Below are 22,457 nucleotides of genomic sequence, written 5' to 3' on the forward strand. Positions count from 1 at the left end.
TTCCTCAGTTTCTCCATTGCACGCACACACACACACACACACACAAACTCACAGACCTGAGCATTTGTCTGAATACAGTTAGACACTATAGTGATATTCAGGAAGTTTTCAAGAACACCTCCTCAGATAATTCATAATTTTTGAAAAAGAAGTCACTATGGTCTTAAATTCTATAAAAATACTCTTTTCAATACCAAACTGCTTCTGGAGTTTTCTTTTCAGGGAAACATACCATGAAACATTGAAGACTGACCACAAGTTCAACAACAGAGAACAAGTTAAATAATCCCAGTACCCCAGAAAATACTCCAACTACAAAAGGTTCGTTTCTCATTTTTACCATAACCTCATTTTTCCAAGATCTGTGCTTTGCCATGTTCCTATAAAAACCTCGTGAGCATTACTAAAACAGATTAATTTTACACAGATTTCCAGTCTCCAAATGGAGATTTTTAACAGAGAAGAAGTTAATGACTGAAGAATGGAGATATGTTTGATATTAAAATATAATGATGACTTGTTGTCCTAACTCTTGCTCTGTAACAGATGATGGAAGTAAATTAATCCATACTCTTGACAATCATTTCATGATAAGAATGAGAAACCTTACCCTTTTACATTGCAGGCATATCCTATTCTTTTCCTCAGTATGCATTTCCATGACAATGACTGTAATCATTATAACAGCATTGTACATAATGACTCTGCTTTCTGTGATGTTACTCCCAAATTGGGTGTGAAAAATGTGAAAAGACATATATCAAATGGCAAAACTCTCACCAGTGAAGCAGAGTAGCCTACAAAATTAGTAACTGACAAAACTGATAGGGTGCTGCTGCTGAACAGAAGCCTGGAATTAAAGGGCAATGCTTTCATAATCTGAGGGGATTTGCCTGAAAACCCCTTGCCAAATTAGTCAGGTCAAATGAGGCCTTGTGAAGTGCGTATAATTAAATGTAACATCAATAAAATCGATTTTTCAAAATGAAAAGCAGCTCTTGCACAATGACCACTACCGAAATTTTATTATTCACTAATATTATGTCAGTCTCACCCAGTCACTCCTTTTTTCTGAATTTACCAAATATAAAACAGAGTCCTCGTCTAAGTCCTACAAAGCTTCTGGAAAGATGAATTTACAAGTGTTGTGAAGTTCTCAGAGTAGAAAATGAAGAACCCCACAGGGAATTTTTACAGGAAAAGGGGGCAAGGGGGTTGGGAATATTGGTAAGTACAGAGGAAGAAGTATCCTCTGACAAGGCATGTGGTCACATTCTGACCACAAAGGATTAAAAGAAATCATATTCATTGATCTCCGTAAATGTAGCATTAATATAGAGGTCTGAGGATGAAAGAAAATATATACCATTCTCACAGGAACATAAATTGGAAGAGACCATCCTTTTGCACACTGTATCCAGGTCTCTAGTCTTACATGCAATCATGATTGTAACTGCTTTCATAAAGACAAGCATGATTTACTTTGAAAGCTGCTTAGAATAATATTTGCCTTTTTTAAGGTATGACAGCAAAGCCTATAATTGATCTGATGACCAGATCTTCCTCTTTTTCTGTCACACCTGACAAATCAATAGTGTATAACCAAAATTCATGATATTATTCTGTATGAGCCTTATCACACTGTGGTCCCGAGGTTTACTCTGTATCTCCATTTAACACTCTTCTTCATGGCACCTATCTCTTTCCAGATAGTGTTTTGATTCTCCTACATAGCTCTGTATCAGTAACAGGTTTATAGAACATTTCTTCTATTCCAAAATCATACATGAAAATATTAAACAGTCTAAGATAAGTCTAGAGCAGTATGCCCTCAACACCTCACCTATTTTAAAAGCTTGTCTATCAATGCAACCCATTATCTTGATTTATAAAGGTGCCTCCCTAGCCTAAATTTTCTATGCAAATTCTATCGATTTTTAGCATGCCAAGTACTTGGTATTTTCCTAAGGTTGGCATAATAAAATAGTTGTGTGTGTTTTTTTGTTGTTTGTTTGTTTTTATCTTTGTGTGTATCTTAAACAAAAATGTTCCAGTTGCTATTTTTTGTTCAAATTATATTGTTCACATTTGAAAGCCCTTGCTACCAGACATCTGTGATTTCAGGAGCTACTAGTTTCCTTGGATATTTTGCATATTCTAAGAAATGATTTTCAAGATCCCCATCTTGCATGTAAACTGAAGGCAAAATGAGTAAGTTCCTTTTCCATGCCATATCCCTATTAGTCATAGTTCTTCACCCCTCTTATTCAACCTCTTTCTCCAATTTCATTGATGATAAGAAGAAATTTTATGCTGAAAGACAGCATGCAGGGGGAGAAAAGCTTCATCTGTAGCATGTCTTGCAATAAACCTATACATGTACTTTCTGTTATTTTAATGCAAATTTAAAACACAAATTATGTAGATAACATTACACATGATAAACTAGAATTCAGTTGGCCAGCCTACAACTGCTTCAGGATGAACCTTACGCCTGACACTCACTCACTATGTAATTCAAAAAATAAATGCAGGGCCTGTTGGTACTACAGACTCCTGATGAATTGTACCAGGTAGTATATACCTCCTGCCTCTCATAATAGGAAAGGTACAGAGAGATTTCCTTTTGGAAGAGCACTTTTCCACCCTGCCCTTTATGTGGAATGAATACATTGTTGAACCTAGACTGTATTTATTATATTCCCTGAAGTAGAACTGAATCTTACTCTGAAATAGTCCAGAAAAGCCTTTAGGGCTTACATAATTAAGCATTATGTATTTGAGGTTCTACAGAATTTGATATGAGCACCAGCTGCACTCACTCCATGTTCAGTTGAACTCAGAAGAAACACCTTATCATACTTTAATATCTTAATCCTGTTTACTTTTATTAATATTTCTGCTTATAATAAACAGAGAAAGTATACATAGGGAACAGGCAAGCTCTCTGTGCATATATAAAGCAATCTGAGTGGTGTTAACCTTAAAAAGGAAGTGACATATAAGGAGATACTTGGTTTTCCTCTATCTGTGCCACATTTCAGGGGATGGAAAAATAAAAACAAAAAGACCTTACCTTTCCTACATACTGAGGATCTGGTCCCATGTGTTCTTCTAAAACAAAGAACTGATTCCATACCCATCCACGCTTGGGACGATGATGTACTTCTGTTTCACCTTCTATGTGTTTGGTTTGATTTCTAGTCACCTTGATGGAGCCATGGTGAGCAGCTCCATAACACCTCTGCACAAAACAGAGACAAAATAGGACTGGGCAGATACAAGATGTACTTGTAATTCTCATTGTAGGATAAGGTTCCTGGTCAAAGTTTTCTTCCTCTTGTCTTTTTCAGCTGTAATCCTTTAATAAGTTCCCGAGATGGAAGGTGGAGCCTCGTTCAGAAATACAGTCCAAAATGGGGTTTTCTGCTTGTTCATGGTTTAGCTGCCCATTGGGGTAAGCTCAAACTATATTTACATTATGAAAAGCTGACTGGAAAAAAATGATATTTCTTCTGAGGTCTTCACAATAGAGCTCCACAGCCGACCATTTTCTATCTAATAGGGAAAGAAAAGAAAGCCACTTACTCATCACTAAAACCAGCAATTTTCAGCCTTTTGACCTTAGATTATATTCACAGCTGTACTAGCCAGTCTCCCAAATACTCTTGTTATAACTAAAATTTATTTCCATCCCTTTCTGTAAAAATGTTTTCTGGTTGTATTTATTAAAATACCTTAAGAACTATAGCATGGCTCTTTCAAGCTATGGATAACATAGCTTAGTAAAAACTGGATGACCCAGAATAGTTCTATTGTCTCTTACCTGCAAATCACTGATTTGGTTTGGCAGTAAAATAAAATCACTACTACAGTGTCATTAGACATACAGCAATTGGTAGTTCATTTCAGACGAGTTCTTGATCTTGCATATACTGCACAGAGATCCAACACGGTGAAAAATACCAAGGCTATGACGGCTTTCAAAGCAAAGTGTCCAAAATGGGCTTTGAGTATTCTGAGTCAGTATGAGAGCATACTAGCAGGGACAAAATGTGCATTTTCACCCCCTGTTCTTTACTTAAACTCCAACCAATAGCATACTAGAATTTCTAAACTTTATTCTATATTGACAGAAAATTCAGATACTGATGTTTAGATTATTAATATTATTTTTATAAAAACATCTATGTTCCCAGTGACAATATTTTCTCAACTTCAAAAGGAAAATATGACCTTTTTATGCTACAGTAGAAAATGAACATATGAAAATGTACATGGAAGTTGATGTAGCATAAAATAATTTTTTAACCTCAGAGAAATAGTTATCCTGAGCAAATGTTTTGATCACATATCTGAATATATCAAGTTATCGATCAATTAGGAGACTCTAAACATGCAATTAAATTAAAAAAAATAAAAAATAAAATAAAAACAATTAAAAAAAAATAGAATTGCCTTCTAACATCGGTTTTGTTTAGGTACTATAAAGCCATTACAAATTAGTAAACATAAACACAATAAATTCATGAACAGAAACATGATGAAGCTAGGAATTTCCTCATCAGAGTAACAGAAGAGTATTTTAAGAGTGTGTTGTACATCAGAAATACCCATTAAGGACATGCTTTCTCCTGCTGTTACCCAGTTTAGGACAGTGTGTTATGCTGAAGTAAAGGAATACCAGCAGCCTCCTGTGTCCAGGGATGAATTTAAAAAGAAACTCCGTATGGTATTTTCCACTGAAGAATGGAATTTTTTTTTAGCATCACATTTTACCCTGATTTCTATTTCTGTATCAAAGTAATCTCTGCAAAACTCTGCAAAGCCACTGATCTCTTAGAAGTCTCACATCCTGTCTCTGAACAGATTCATACAACCCAACGCATTATTACCTTCTTTAAGTACAAATGTGATGCAATAGGAATTTTTCAGAGCTAAATGTTCTATGAAGTCATACCAGGGAGAGAAACCAGACATTCTGAGCCACGTTTGTTTCTAACCATATCTTCTTCCTTGGTTTTCTTGTCCTTCTGCATTCTTTCCTTATTCTTGCTAAAAACCAGTTTTGCCTTGAGGCATACAACTTCCTCCTAAAGATTCCTATATTTACAGTTGAGCTACTTAAATAGATAAGTCATTGTTAGATTTCAGAGGTACATTAAAAATAAGCAGTGCCTTATAAAATGGCAAGGCTGCAATTTTATCCATTCCAGTATTATATTTCTTCCCTTTGTTTCCATCTTGGGAAATGTCTGGGAGCAGTTCATAAGACTATAAGCAGTGCATAATAAGTTAAAAAATTGCATATAAGGTGCATTGAGATTCCTTAGAATGGCACATTTAAAATTTATTTGAAATCATTACTACTGAACTTTCCTTTTTAAAAACTGTGGGGATGGTGGTGTTAGAAAACTCCTATCTTATAAAAGAGTAAATATAAACAAATGCATTAGATATCCACAAATCAAGATTTCCTATACAGAACTTTGTTTCTCACCTCTCTCAGAAGTCATCCACAGAGCAAATTCAAAAATACCATGATGGATTCTGTAAACCATGTTATTTACACAGCCTGGCTCATGTATGAATTAGAACAAATAAAAGAAATACCAAGGGGCTTCCTCATCTCAAAGGTGTCTGCTCTTCTTAAGATTACCATAAAGTAGAAGAAATTTAATTTACATTGTGCCAGAACCACTATGTAATGTAATTCAGTTCAGAGATTACCTGTTACACAACCCAACACATTTTATTTTTTTTTATTACTACACATATTTTCTAAATAAATTAAAAAGAGAGAGAGACATGACAATTGAGTCTATTTCCTGTTATAATCATGCTTAGAAACCCAGGGTTCAACAATACTGAATTGTGTGTGAAACCTGGAGGACACTTTCCACATGATGAGCTTGACAATTAAAAAGAGAAGGATATTTAGTGAAGATACTTTGAAGTGTTTTCACTCTTATAATCTTATTTTAAAACCTAATCCTAATTAATGCTCAATAAAAAGGTCCTCATTCTTAGTTACTCAGCACACGTTTTCAAAAGGTCTACTAGAAACATTCATTTTTTAAAAATCCTGCCCCCCACAGAAAATAACAAAAGAAAAATCTCATCCATGAAGACAACAACATTTGTCTACAGGGAGTAAGTACAGATGGAAAGACCTGGAATTGTTAACAAAGTGATAGAAAGCAAAGAAAAGACAAACCTGAACTGTGAGCAACTGAAATAGGACTGGACTATCTGAAATGCCTTTAATTGTTGCCTTACACTAATATACTGAGATGTTGACTGCTCAGTGTTCTCATCTGCAGCTTCAAATGAAGTGTCCTGCTTTATGGGTTTTGTTATAATGATGCAGGCAGCTGAAGAGTAGACTTGTGTTATTGCTGTCTCCTGGGAGCCCTGATGAAAATGAGTTGTGTATCTCAAGAGACTGTCAGAGTAAGTTAAAATTAAAATAAATAATTAAATAAGATGAGGTGCGAAAGTCCTACCAGTAATGCTAAAATCATTACAGCAGAGTAGTTACTGCTTAGCGTGGCAGCAAGCCTCTATAATGAACTCCCATGAAACCAGTATAAGCACAGAGATGCAAAATGCACCGCCGCCAAGAGAGGCATCGTTAACAGCAGAGACTTGTCCTGAATCTCAGTGTCTCTCCTCTTCCATAACCAAATTGACCACATATTTGAATACATATGAATGATTCATTTTTGTAGCTGCACATTCGATGCAGCTGCACACCTTTTTTTTTTTTAAATCCCTCAGGAACCATTTTCAGTCCCATCACAATGGAGCTACAATTAGTTACAGAAATTGCAATTTCATTTCTCATTTGCTTTCTGAATTCCAGTTCTGCACTCCACTCTCTAGACTTCTACCCTATCAGAAAATTCTGATGTTACCAAAATCTGACTGACTTCAATGTCATTACTTAGCATAAATAATCAGACAGGAAAATATTTCCTTCTTTCTGCACTTCCTGTGCTTAGTCTATTGCCAGTGTTACATCCTTCAGCACTGCAGAAATAACACTGTATTGACTTGGAGACCAAAGACAGAATAATGGGCTAGCATCAGAATGAAGAATTAGGATATTATTTTTCATTTTATCCTTATGAAGCAGAGGTTGATGGTTAACAGAATATATGTAATATTTCCGTAGAACTCTGCCAACTGGCAGGAGAGGAAAAAAAAAAAAAAAAAAAGGCAAGAAATTTTTAGGTAGATGAAGGGAAATGGTTCATGTAGCCCATCTATGGTTGATCTCTGCTCTCTTTCCCCAAGCTCTGGGACTTTGAGAAGATGAAGCACAAAGTCTTTCTCAGGCTGTGTGATACAGAGACTATATTTAATCATCAGTGCTTTCAAAGGAGCAATGCCTTCTGCACATGCTAGTCTGACAGAACTAGTGTCCAAACTGTTTTGCAAAGCATTTAAAAACTGTATTACATGTTGTTATCTTGTTCCTTTGTTGTATTTATGTTGTAGTTATGTATATGAGCATAAAACCCAGAAAAAAATAATAATGAAATGTTCTTGAAGTAGTTTAATAGCAATTTCAATAACTAGAAATGTTTAGACATTGTAGCTCTATATTGTCACTTCTTTTAGAAAGGGGCAGCTGAACTAGTTTTTCACTGTGATAGCATACAGACATTCTCTTTTATCTGTTAGATAACTGCATGAGATATTGAATTCCCAAATAATTGTTAAATTTATGTGCAAAGATATATTGGTTCTGAAAGCTAATCTTTATCAGCCCGAAATTGTATCAGTTTCATGAAGAACCAGGGAGAAACGCATCTCTTTAAGCCAACAACACCAGCTCATGGGTGTATAGTGTCAAAGGTGTGATTTCTTGTACCTCTTTGACACTTACACACAGTCTTTTGGTAAAGACCACTTCTAACAATCAAAAAACAAGAAGTGCTAAGCTATATCTGAGAAGTGCTAAGCCAAAAACTGCTAAGCTAAAACTGACTTTATTTAATTTAATAAATTATTTTACCTAAAATTCCTTTTGCTTAATAAATAGAAATAGACACAAAATAAAGCTTCCATGGAATACAAATATTTTTTTCTTTCACATAAGGAAACAGAAATCATGTTGTGGGGCTAAATGTGTGGAAAAAAATAAGTGAGAAAATAAAAAAGGGATTCAAGAAAGACAAGCAGTCAGATACTATAAGAAGATAAGTAACAGAGAAATTTAAGAGTAAGATAAAACAAAGTCACTAAAAATTTCACATAGAAAAATAAATTAAGATAAAGAAGCAAATTGGAAAGTTCAAGTGGAAACAGCTGCAGCTGTGAAAGCTTCTATGTGAAGCTATCAGAGATGATTTTTCTCTCAGACCTGAAACTGTGTATAAAACAGAAAACAAGCAGTACAATTCTTGTGGAATATAAGAAATCCAGTTCATGCATTTTAACAGAAAGTAAGTTAAGGAAAACATTAACTGAAAATACAAATCACAAAATAAAATTCAACACCAAATATATGGATCTGTGAATTGGTATGCCAAGATAGTCAAGAGAGTGAAAAACACAGTATTTATATGCCTATGCTTTTTTACGTTCCATACCAGAAAACCTTTTTAACTTCCACATTCTCCTACACATCTCAGAAACCAAGTCAACTGATGAGACATTTGTTTCAGAAAATAAAAAGGCAATATAAAGCAATATAACAATATAAAATAATATAGGGCATATAATAAGGACAACTGCATAAGCTTAATGATTACAGGTTATTATGAGGTATGAGTAATAAACTGTGAGATTCTTAGGTTTAATTTAAAACCAGAGAAACAGATTATGCAAAAATAATTATTTAGATGAGTACAACACTCTCACTGACAGTGCCCAAATAAAAAACCAAGGAAAGGAAAAGAAATGTCCTCCTTTTTTGTTTCTTCTCACTCCTTACCTTCTACCCATCAAAAAAAAAAAAAAAAAAAAAAAAAAAGTCATAATAAAAGCTGTAAAACAAAACAATAACAAAACAACAGCTGTATCCTGGGATATTATTAAGCAAAGGGAAATCACATATTTTGAGACATTCTAAAATAGGAAAAGCAATACTACAGACACAAATCCTTCATTTGGCCTGGTCTTCTGGAAGGTAAATCATTATACTATATAATACAAAAATAAGCTGACAGCACAGATATGGGTTACAACATGCCCTAATGTTGTGATTTGATGTCCAAAATCATACACTGCCCAGGATAATAAATTACTCTTACACTTCCCACTTGATTTTTTAAAGTTAACAGTAGTTTTATTTTGTTTCAGAGTTAGCATTAAAATATTTTAAATTCATCAAATTATCTCAGATGGTAATGTGTGATGAATTTTTAAATAGTATTCTGACTGACAGACATCCGTCAAACAATTCCTAAGTATGAGACTCCATTCTTCCTGCTGGCTCAGGCACCCCCAGAGACAAAAGCCTCAATTAAATTTCCAGTTTTTATCACAGATTTCTTCTAAATGCTCATAATCTAGGCTACTTTTTAAATCTACGGATGTCTATTTTTCTCTGTCCAGTTCTTCCTCTATTCAAGGTAGAAATTATTCCCAATATTCATTTTACCTTCCTTTTACTACCTTCTTCATTAGGCTTATTACTAGATTCTTCTTATTAAAATTTATTGATTTACTGACTCTGTAAAATTTCAGTAGCTTCTAAATCAAGGGAACCAATATACTATTTATATTCCATAAAAATCACCAAAAAAAATAAAGCTTAGCCACCCCTTTGGGCTTACAGCTGTCAAATATGATCTTAGATTTGAAATAATTTAGATTTCAGAGGCCTTGTGGTTTTGTTCTTATTTCCATTATACGTTTGATTTTAGACAGTTCATACCTAGGACTTCACCACAGTAAAAGTATGGACTCGTCTTTATTTCTAGCACAACAGATTGGTCTGATCTTTTCCTTTGTAAATGTACTTTATCATACTAATTATATCTTGAGACTGAAAAGGAAAATGATACAGGCCAGAGAAAACTCCTCATCCAGCATTAACAGAGTGACATTTCCAGCTTTCCTTTAAAGTTCTGACTACTCTGTGAAGATGGAATAAATAAATTCAAAACATTAATTTAAAATTCTGGCTGCAGCCCTAACTATTAGCCATCACTGTTCCAAATGGAGTTTTAAATTAAAGATTGTCTTCATTTTTCCTTGGCTTTCACTGACAGTTTAAAATTAGTTCAGAGTCCATATTCCCTGTTAGCTTAACAGGCCTTAATAAAGTTACCTCACTGGCTAGAATAGGTGGCATCATTTTAACTATCTGGGTCATAAAGCAGAATAGGCATGGTATGAATAAAAGCTTTTGTGGTTATTCATAGAAATCACCACACATTCCTTACAGAAAGTATGTGAACTGGAATTCCAATTTTGTTATGCAAAAAGTTGGAAGTAAAGCCTAACAGCCTAACAGTAATTAAAACAGAACAGAAATGCTGAGCTAGCACAAGTAGCTCTGTGCAGAGCTACTTCCTGCTAACACCTCTGTTAAACTACATTAATCATGTTATACATAGATGGGCTTCCCCAGGGGACAAAACCCCACTCGTGCTACCTAACAACAGCATGAGGATGAATCAAGAACATGGAAAGCAGAAACAATCTTAGGAGATGTACAGTCAAAAGAACTATTAAAAAGGTTTTAATGTTGCTTATGGCAATAAAAATTCCTGAATAATAATTGGGATGACACTAAATTCAAGACTGTCTTAAGGCACTAAAATAGCAGTTTTAGTTCCAGTTTTATAGACAGCAATACATACTTGTGATCAAAGCACTCTCTTCTCGTCCTGTGTGTAGCTAAAAAACAAATACAAGCTTCAATTAATTCCTGAATGGATAGCACCAACTGAGGCACTGATTATAAAGAGTAAAATTCTGGCATATCATAGCTGGGCAACTAATCCAGTCCCATTATATGGCAAAGGAAATGGCTTCCACATGGCCCCCAAAAAGGATTCTAGGTACCATAAGGCCCAATGAGATACATATACACAAAAACACTTTTTGAAGAGGAACTGTTTCTCTTTTACAAAGACGCTTTTTGAAGAGGAACTGTTTCTCTTTTAACAAGAAAAACAAGAACAAGAAACACTACACAAACAAACACAAAAGGGTTTAATGTACAGTCCTTTCATGTTTACTCTGCCATAATCAAAATTCAGTTTTAACTTATAAACCACCCAAAAATCCATAACAGCACAAGAAATCCATTAGAACCAGCATGGAATTCAAGTTTTATTATCATAACAGGATTTTTTAAAGTGTGTCCAATTGACATTTTGATTAGATGATGCACAAGATGAGCTGTGATCTCTATGCTGCCTTTAACAATGAATGGCTACAGTGAGTGGTAGCTGTAGAGATGATTTAAAAGATTCATTCATTTTTGAAAATACACTGAAAAGGGTTATTGAAAGGCATTTTATATGACTGGGTGCAGGAAAGCATTATACACCACAAACCAATGGATTTGTTACCCTGTTGAGTAAATGCCTTTTATGAAATAGAGTACAAATGGGTAGAGAAATATATCATCTTTCCTGAACAAAGGAATATATGCAAAGTTTGCAAACCAAAAAGGAATAGAACTTAGCTTGCAAACAGTATTGCATATAGATAGGCAATTATTAACTATGATGAATAATTAGTGGAAATTTTATATTAAAACATGATTAAGAAATTCAAAGCCTGTCCTCAGTTGGCATACAACACTTTTTTATATATAATAAGCAGGCACATAGCAACTTCAAGATAACAGTGCTCTGCCACAATCAACGACTGTAGAAATTTTGTTTCCAACTATATACAGAGAGCAATTGGCAAAACCACAACACAGTAACAACACAATTAGTCAAATAAAGCCCAGCCACTGTTTCTATAAGCTATAATTGCCAACAAAGCCATGCTAGCCATTACCTGCTGTGAAAGGAACAACTGTTTAACAAAGAAAGATGAATCATGTATCTAACTCAATGCCTTCTCTTTGCCTCAACCAGAGACAAATCCACCTACATTTATATCTAGAGTCCATGTTTCTAGCCAAGAACAATACAGATATGTAAGACAGCACGAAGATACTTTTATGTTCCCAAAGCAGCAGAGCCTTTCCTTATTTTCTGTTTCCCTTCCCAAGGAACATGCTAAGAAAATAAAGATGTTAGTGATTTCTTGAGTCATTGCTACCATTTATAAAGGTCAGGTCAACCAGTCAGGGCGGAAAGCACATACATGAGACTCTGAAGAGCAATTACCCACAGGAAAAACTTGCAACTGACTTCTTGTTCATAGTCCACCGGTACTATTTGTACTAACAAATTATTTCTCAAAAATGAATAGCAGTAGCTCCTCTGGGAAGTATAACATCCCAAATGAACGGTATAATAAACAAACAAAAAACAAAGAAAGGGAAAGGTGTTCCAATGTAGACATCAAAGGGTGAAAAAAGAAATGAAAACATTTATCACAGAATCACAGAATCACAGAATAGTCTAGGTTGGAAGAGACCTCCAAGATCACCGAGTCCAACCTCTGACCTAATGCTAACAAGTCCTCCACTAAACCATATCCCTAAGCTCTACATCTAAATGTCTTTTAAAGACCTCCAGGGATGGTGACTCAACCACTTCCCCGGGCAGCCTATTCCAGTGACTAACAACCCTTTCCGAAAAGAAGTTCTTCCTCATATCCAACCTAAACCTCCCCTGGCACAACTTTAGCCCATTCCCCCTCGTCCTGTCACCAGGCACATGGGAGAACAGACCAACCACCACCTCGCTACAGCCTCCTTTCAGGTACCTGTAGAGTGCAATAAGGTCGCCTCTGAGACTCCTCTTCTCCAGGCTAAACAGTCCCAGCTCCCTCAGCCGCTCCTCGTAAGACTTGTTCTCCAGACCCTTCACCAGCTTCGTAGCCCTTCTATAGACTTGCTCAAGCACCTCCATGTCCTTCTTGTAGTGAGGGTCCCAAAACTCAACACAGTACTTGAGGTGTGACCTCACCAGAGCTGAGTACAGGGGGACAATCACTTCCCTGGACCTGCTGGCCACGCTGTTTCTTATGCAAGCCAGGTTGCTGTTGGCCTTCTTGGATGCCTGAGCACACTGCTGGCTCATATTCAGCTGACTATCAACCAATACTCCCAGGTCCTTCTCTGACAGGCAGCTTTCCAACCACACATCTCCCAGCCTGTAGCTCTGCTTGGGGTTGTTGTGCCCCAGGTGCAGGACCTGGCACTTGGCCTTGTTGAACTTCATACCGTTGGCCTCGGCCCATCGGTGCAGCCTATCCAGATCCTCCTGCAGAGCCTTCCTACCCTCAAGCAGATCGACACACGCACCTAACTTGGTGTCGTCTGCAAACTTACTGAGGGTGCATTCTATCCCCTTGTCCAGATCATCAATAAAGATGATAAAGAGGACTGGCCCCAGTACCAAGCCCTGGGGGACTCCACTAGTGACCAGCCTCCAACTGGATTTGACTCCATTCACCACAACTCTCTGGGCCCGGCCATCCAGCCAGCTCTTAACCCAACAAAGCGTATGCCAGTCCAATCCATGAGCAGCCAGTTTCCTGAGGAGAATGCTGTGGGGAACGGTGTCAAAAGACTTACTGAAGTCAAGGTAGACCACATCCACAGCCTTTCCCTCGTCCACCCAGCGTGTCACCTTGTCACAGAAGGAGATCAGGTTTGTCAAGCAGGACCTGCCTTTCATAAACCCATGCTGACTGGGCTTGATCGCCTGCTTGCCCTGCAACTGCCGCATGATGACGCTCAAGATAATCTGCTCCATGAGCTTCCCTGGTACTGAGGTCAAACTAACAGGCCTATAGTTGCCTGGGTCTACCCTCTGGCCCTTTTTGCAGATGGGCGTCACGTTTGCTAGTCGCCAGTCGAGTGGGACCTCCCCTGATAGCCAGGACTGCCCATAAATGATGGAAAGCGGCTTGGCCAGCTCTTCCACCAGTTCTTTCAATACCCTCAGATGGATCCCATCCGGACCCATCGACTTACGTACATCCAAATGCTGTAGCATTTATCTCCCATCCTTTGCTACTAGTTCAGCATTCTGTGTTTGAAACTCTTAAAATCATGTAAATTATTCATTATATTATTGTTATCAAAATTTTAGAATATTTCAAATGCAATGTATTTATGTTTCTTAGATTATAAGAGTGATAAATATGTTACTGGTTACTTAAACCCATATCTCAGTGTTTTAGAGAAAAATATTAAATGACCTATCCTTTTAAATAAATCTTACTGTATATGCTTTAAGCTTGAAAATATTCCTTTTCCAGTATGTCAAGAGTATGTCACTGTTCTGTGAGAAAGCATGCCTAAAATGTGTATATTTTAATACAGAAAATAACTAAAATATATTGTTACTGGCTGATTTTTCCCTTTCTTTTGAATCAAAACATAAATTGCCACCACTGTTTCTGAAATAATCTACACTTTTTGGTACATAACAAGACAGGAAGAAAAACAGAATTTTTGTTCCATTTTTTAATGTATCAACATTATTGAAATAATGAAGGAAAATAAAACTGAGTCAAGGCAAATGAGCCACTTCTACTTAACAGACACAAAATATTTTTGTTTAAATTGAATATTTTAAAATTTAGAATCAACTAACTTTCAAAGCAAAGGTCATTTTCTTTTTAAAACATTTAAATGGCATAAGTAACTAAATTTGAGCCTTCATATAAACAGTTGTATGCAACCTTCTATAAACAGTTTTGCTTTTCACAAACACAAAAATTGCAATTAAATAACTTCCTGACTGAAAATTCCCAATATACTCTTCATTTAATGCATGCTACTTGCAGATTTTTTCCTTGGTTAGTAATTAAGCTGAACTTGTATTTCCAACTGTCCATCACAGTTACGACCAACTTAGCCCTTTTTTTTTATGTTAGATTCAAATGACGAAACTCTGATTCCCCCCTAGGCAAACTGCAAAATTGCCATTAAATTAACAAAGACAAACTTTTACTTCAAGTTCAGTAGCACTCAGCATCAGCTTCATTCTTTGGTTACACAAGAGAGCATCTTGTGTACCTTTGAATTTTTTAGCTGTATTAATGTATTTTAACGTATTAATGTATTTTAAGTTATAAACATTATAAGGCAGAAGCCCACAGTGAGTATATAAAGAAACCCTTAATTACAGCAATACATGAAAGGAAGAATTTATGAGTGGCTGACAAAACATTTCAGTTTCCAGAATACCCTGCTATTTTGTATAAGTAATAAAGATTTTAAGAAACCAGCATTAAGAGGTCATACAGTGTCTAACTTTTGACAGACAACACCATCTACTTGGGCCAGTTACTGGCAAAATAATAAAAAATGCCAAGATCATCCTTCTTGTTCCCTGCAAAGAAGAAATAGTAACCTGAATTCTATTTAAAGTTTAAATTTTTGAGTGCCACACAAAACCAAAGCAAATTGGTACTGGCTTCACTGAAAGTGCCATGAAGTCTTTATCAATTTGACACCATCCTGACATCACATGTATAATCATACAAAACAGAGGTCAGGAAGAACTTTTGGGCATCACCTGATCCAACCTGTGGCTCAGAGCAAGGTCAGCTTCTGGGTTGGACATGACTGCTTAGCTGCAGGAAAGCTTGTAGAAAAGAGGAACATGTAGTGGCCTGGGGTTAAGCTAGCTGAACAGAAGACCAGAAACCACTGGATATGGCAAAACTAGACGGACACATGAGATGATAACAATATAAGAAGTTACAGACAGAGCCACAAAGGATGGCTGGATCCCACAGAGAGACCTATGTGGAAAACAGCTGAACTCTACGCATCATTCAAGAAGAGTATGGGGCCCTTTTGGAGAGTAAAACCTTGCAAGGTCCACACTGCCTAGGTAACCATCTTAGTACTGCTTTATAAAGTTGAGACTATCTAGGAAACACTATCAGAAATATTGAACTTGGGTGCAATTCAAATAAATTATAATAATAATAAAGACTTATGGAAGTCAAAAAAAGAACAAATAAAAAAAAATCCTCCTCAGAAGTAAAGCACTGAGGTACAAGAGAGTGGAGAGCAGCCCTGCAGAAAGGGATCTGGGGGTTCTGGTTGACGGCAAATTGAACGTGAGCCAGCAGTGTGCCCTGGCAGCCAAAAGGGCCAGCTGTGCCCTGGAGTGCAACAGCACAGCACTACTACCCATTTGAGGGACAGGATTGTCCCGCCCTGCTCTGGTGTGGCCTCAACTCGAGCACTTCACGCAGTTTTGGGTGAGACAGTATAAAAAGGACCTGACACTATTACAGAGCATCCAAAGGAGGGGCAGGCGCTGAGCTCTGCTCTCTGGGGACAGCGACTAGACCCAAGGGAATGACATGGAGCTGGAACAGGGGATGTTCAGGCTGGCTCTTAGGAAAAGGTTCTTCATCAAGAGGGTGGTGGGGCACTGGAACAGGCTCCCCAGAGCAGTGGCCATGGCACCAAGCCTGCTGAAGTTCAAGAAGTGTTTGAATGATGTTCTCAGACATAGGGTTTCATTTTTTTGGTGGTTCTGAGTGGAGCCAGGAGTTGGACTTGATGATCCTTGTTGGTCCCTTCCAGGTCAGGGTATTCTGTGATTCTGTGATTCTATGATTCTATCAGCCAGGAAACCAACACTGTAGAAAAGGAATAATTTCAAAAGAAAGCTCTGTTAAACAGTCATCGGCAGTTCCAGGATTTTTCTTGTGCAGATACAGTAATACCATAAGTAGAGAGAAAGAAAAGCTAAGGGGATATCCATGTATGTCAAGTCTAAATTTAGAGCCTGTATTTAAAAACATATCTTTTCACATCACACTGTAACTGAGATGTCTTTTAATCACTGATTTCTCCTGTGACATTACTTCTACCAACCATTCTATAATCACTTTCAGTCACACTTTGCAACACTGCTGCAAATACGTTGATTTCTTCTGATCTCCCTAAAAATGTTTGCCTTTTACACAGTACGACTAGATTGTTCTCTGGCAGAACTGATACTTTCATTATGAGCAGCTTTCTCTACTGTCTTGAAAAGTACATAATGTGCATTTCTTTTATTATTATTATTCTTATCGTCCTGTCTTCTTTTCTCACTCTTCCAGCTCAGCCAGTATTAAATCATCATGTTTCTCAATTTATCACCTCCATCATTAAATGTATTCAGTTCCATTTCAGACTGAGTTCCTCATACATACTGAATTCTACAATTGGCATGTCACAGCTTTCTCATAGATATTTATAGTAAAATAAGTTATCTGTTAAATACAAACAATATAACTTAGCAACTCATTTTGCAAAGTATTCAAAAGTCAGAATCAATTAACAAAACAATTACTTAAATTGCAAAGGCATCTTTGCCCTGATGGATGAAAGAAGGGGATAGAGATAAAAGTGCATATGCTTAGTACATAAATAAGAAGTGTCTAAGTGTCTGCCTAAAAGTAAAAAAATAATAATTATATATAAAAAAAATAACTTTAATGTAATTTGGCATTGGAACTTTCTATGTATAATTACTGTTTCAAATACAGAAATATCTTTGTTACCTACTTTCGATATCTTGGCAAGAAAATAATCTTTAATAATCAGAAAACCACGTTTTTTCCAGAAGGCTGTCTCACCAGATGAGCAAATGCGAAATGCGAACCCACAACTCAGATTTTTTTTTTTCTTTGAAAGAAATCAGAGCTACATTTGTAGCAGTAAGTGTTTTTACTGCCACTTTGTAGTAGAAATGAACACAAGCATCAAATACTTACTTGAACTTTTCACCCTAGGGTGAAGGTTGACTAGCAGAATGGATTTTCACTGTCTTATTTTTGAAGATCTTTCTTATGTTGGATGATTTCCCAAGCCCAGATAACTAAATTTTCTATCATGGAACATCAACAAGAAAATCCTGTCATTTGTACTTTATAAGAAACAACTTCTGTATAGTAGTGTAGTCAATATAGTGTAGTCATGGCAGATACTGAAAATTTCCAGAATATCCCAAGAAAATATTTTCTTAAGTTTTCTAACTTGTTGTATTGAAAATTCAGAAAGAAATGCTGTACTAAATTTCAGGTGAAATCCAAATAGAAGAGTTAAAAGAAAAACATCTCAGCGTGAGTTTTGAAAAGATATATAGACATGACTGAAGTATTGTACATGATTTAACTAAGTTAAATACATTATGAAAACCCCCCTAATCCTAAGATAAATTTTAAAGTCTTAAGATAAATTCAAGTTTTATACAGCAGACAATTTTCATGTAATAAGCTTTAAATCTCCAAATGTGTTAAATATACGAATCCTACTGAATTGCCATAGGCTTTGTATATATAACTTCACTATATTCTTTTGAAAATTTTAGCTTCCATTCTTGTCCAATCAGCGTTCCAGGAACAGATAAGCAGGTAGGTAAGTTGAGATGTAATGTCAAAGTCATAACACCAACAACTCTTCAGGAACAGAACGGGGAGGAGAAACGAGGTTAATCAGTAGAATCATGTCTTAGGTTCTGATTGTGCAAACAAAAAAAGACCTACTTAACTTTAAGCCTATTAATGAAAAGCTCATTGACATTAATGGGATTAATTGTTTGCTTAGAACTCAGCTTAAAACTGAACTTTTTAAAGATCAGGTCACTGGCATTTCAGTGGGGGACCTGGAGAATAGTTACCATAGACAAATAACATTACATATTGAAAAGCACCAGGAAAATTTAAGAACATAACATTCAGTTTCAAAACATGTTTTTCTTCCATTAACACATGAACAATAGTCTAACAGCAAGTGAAACACACTAAGCTCACTTTCATATTGTTCATAAATAAGAGACATGGCATGTAACACTGGGTTTTCTAGCGTGGGTTGAAAGTCTTCCAGAAATCAATCACAGTATGACTAACAGTTTTAAGTTTAAAACAGCAAATGTTTTATATTGGATTCTTTGCACCCAATGCAAACCATAACTTACATACTTTCCAAACATAACTTACATACTCAACCTATAACTTACATACTTTCTGGAGCTCAGCTTTGCTTCTGTAAGTGAGCAGGATAAGGGTTTAGCATGATCCCCTGATTTAATAATCATCTGACATCATGAAAAGAGCACCACAGTCAGGGCTGAACACCCAGAAACATTACCCTCTCATTTTAAGATGCTGGACATTTTACAGGAAAGATCAGTGTCCGAGAAAAATCTCATTCAGTCTCATTTTGAGCCTTATAGTAACATTGCTTACAACTACACTGTTTCCAGAGTATCCTGTTCGAGCAAGTGGTGAAAAGGGGTACACTAAGGTCCCTAAATGCAACATGTAAACTCTCTGTGGGTGGAGGAGAACAAGTTGTAATAAACTGTATCCCACTTATGAAAGGACTCAGTCAACAGAGTTAGAAAAATAACATTATTTATTGAGGAATACAACAATGAAAAAATAAATTTAGAAGAATAACGGCTTACAAAATTTTTAATGAGGCCTGGAATATCTACTATGAAAACAGTCAAATAAACAAACAAAAATAAATAAATAAATAAATGTATTGATTTTATTATCTCTAACCAGCCAATCAAAGTGATATTCAAGCCTTTTACCAGCTATTTACCGGGCTTGCACTGTTGACTAGATTACTAGCAAACCTTCAGCACCCTTCGAGAATTAAAAGAAGTACACAGTTATCATAACAAGCCACCATAAGCTCCACAACAGAACAGCAGTATAAAGAAAATAACTCACCATGATTAGAGCTTAAAAAACTAATAAAAGTTCGTGATCTTTGTCTGATGCAGATGGAAGAGTTTTAAGGCAGCTTCAGGAGTATTTGATCTTGATAGAGATATTGTTTGTACAACTGGCTGAAGTAACTGATCAAACATGAGACTGAAGAACATAGGCTTGCCATGAGCATTTATAACACCCAAGCAATGACTGATGGAATAAGAGCTAGTATAGCAACGATGCTCCATCCCACACTTCACCTTAGCCTGGAGAAACAACAGTGAAATATTCTGGGGACACTCTCAAAGTGTTAGAACAAAACCGTTTGTTTTTTCCTAAACATCATCATGCATTTTACTGTAGTTTTAAAATATGAATATTAGTTTCCTTTTTAAAGTCTGGTTTGTGATGTGCAGAGATTTCTGGAATTATACATTTCTTGAGACTCAACAGACTCTGTAAGAGACACTTATACTAGATTTAAGCAACACTGACTTGTGTTTAGCACTTGTGTATGCCCTTTGCAGGACGGTGAAGGGCTCTTATGTGATTATTGCAATAACAAAGATTTCTGATGCAGTGAAAGGTAAACAGGCACATGAAAAGATACATATACACATATACATACCAATGTAAGTATCCAGTAAAGAATGATACATTTGGTGCTTAATGCATAGCTGATGACAATAAATATGAAGATTCTGTAAGAAATTAACAGTTCTGAATCAAACTCAAGAACTTTATAGACAAATTCTATTTTATAGTATTTTACCTAAAAAAGTGAGAGTAAAATCTGACACTCATCTGTTCTACTTTTCTGAAGAGACTAATACCCTTCTTCCCTTTAAAGAGTTTTCTAATCGTGAGGCACAAAGTTTAGAAGACAGTAAGTTATAAGTTTTAAAGCGTCATATTCGTTTTTGTAGCAAGTTACCTAATCTTTTCTACATTTTATGAATACAGACATTCTTTGGCTCACTTAATTAAATCAATAGAGAGGAAATACTAAAAAGGAGTTCAGAATTAGATTACACTTTAAACATTGCTTTTGGATAGCACCTGGGAAAAAGATTTAAATTAGAATTATTCATTTAACTGTAGTTAACTCCGCCAACTGTTTTCATAAGTTAATTGTGTTTGTCAGTACAGAATCCAAGCTTTCACCTAATACAAGGTGTGTTGCTTGGTTATTTTGAGATCTTATCTTTCAAAAATCTAAACTTCTATTTACTATAAAAATTTACAATAAACATGTGAATTGAATAAGGTGTACATAATAATTAAAAAAAAATGTGAATAGGAACTCAAGATGTTTCTAACTTAGCTTCTTCCTCGATGCTTACATTTTCAGGAGTTCTTCAGTCTGTAAATAGGGAATACATGTAAGAGCAGTTACTTCTTGTAAATAGCAGCTCTCCAGCTCTGACAACAAAGCACTCAGTTTGGGCTGCACAACATATCCAAGAAACTGGAAATGGGTGCCCATACTGTGCTCAGAACACTACTCTATGCTGATACGCACGTAAGCTCTTTTTCTCAAAGCTCATTTAAATGTATCTGCACTATATCATTAATGTTGCCAATCAGTGACATCTTCCTCTGACAAAATGTCAAGAACAGACCAATGTATTATTAAATGACAGAGTTTGACCCTGTTTTTTCTGCATGTATTGAACAAATGCCTGAGAAATCTGGCCTGCTGTGAGGATAAGAGAGTTTTAATGCTTGAACAAGTGCATTGGCTAGGTAAATTTCTTATTTTAAATTTCTTGATTATTAAAGGATGGACATATACTACATATACTATAACAGGAACTAAAGATATGTATAGATAGTAAAACACTCAAATATGCAGTCTGAATATTCTACCAAAAGCAGAAATTTATTCACTTTATGTATTAGATAAAAATGTGGATGCAAAGCACTAATCCATCTCAGTAATGTTAAGTCCACAACACTGTCCAGATGTACTTCCTTATAGCATATGTCCTATCTGTTTTTGGTGTGCCTTTTATGTTTTTTTTGTCATACAAATGTGAGGGAAAACTAATCCACTTCTGTCAATACGTATATTTTGCTCCCCCCCCCCCCCAAAAAAAAATATTTAAAATATGGCTGTACAGTTTGTTTGTTTGTTTTTCTCTTTTCATCCCTTCACTATTTTTATTTGGACTGTAATTATTAAGAATCAGACATTTTTTATATAATTTGGTTATATACTCATATTGTAAACAAGTCATTCTTCTAAACAAAGGGAAATATCTACATTTCTGTGTTTCTAAAAGCCACTTGCTACTGGATATCTATCTTCTACTGATAACAATTTTTTTTTTTTTTTAAAAAAAAAAAACACTTCATAGGCATGGTCAGATCCAATAATTTACAATAAGGAAGTCGTAGACATATGTAGCTCCATCTCATCTACTATTGCTCCTTTAAAAATAGTATTATGAAAGTAACATGCACCAGAGACCACACTTTTTTCTTATTTATTTTTTACAGCACTTTCACCAGGGAGATAGGAAATGGGATTCCTGAGGAGCGGACTACATACGGTAGCATTAAGACACAGCCAGGCATCGATCCTTTGATATGCACCAAAATAAATGATGGAAAGCAAACATTTTATGAGACAGTTACACCTCTACCTATTTCTACACACAAATACAAAATCT

General features: G+C 35.8%; 1 protein-coding gene across 14 annotated transcripts in view; it reads right to left on the bottom strand.

The window, feature by feature from the left end:
* CDH18 (cadherin 18) overlaps positions 1 to 22,457 on the bottom strand; it is a 551,977-nt gene that overhangs the window by 181,571 nt on the left and 347,949 nt on the right. For 13 of the 14 annotated variants that reach the window (XM_035318020.1, XM_035318019.1, XM_035318016.1 and 10 more), the window contains one exon: positions 3,077 to 3,558. In XM_035318020.1, the coding sequence (XP_035173911.1) occupies positions 3,077 to 3,304 (228 nt within the window). In that variant the 5' untranslated portion in view covers positions 3,305 to 3,558. Of the gene's footprint in view, positions 1 to 3,076; positions 3,559 to 20,410; positions 20,484 to 22,457 lie in introns of all 14 variants that reach the window. The other variant, XM_035318011.1, reaches the window with a different exon arrangement.

This window comes from Oxyura jamaicensis, chromosome 2, assembly GCF_011077185.1.
Source record: "Oxyura jamaicensis isolate SHBP4307 breed ruddy duck chromosome 2, BPBGC_Ojam_1.0, whole genome shotgun sequence".
Taxonomy (NCBI): Eukaryota; Metazoa; Chordata; class Aves; order Anseriformes; family Anatidae; genus Oxyura; species Oxyura jamaicensis.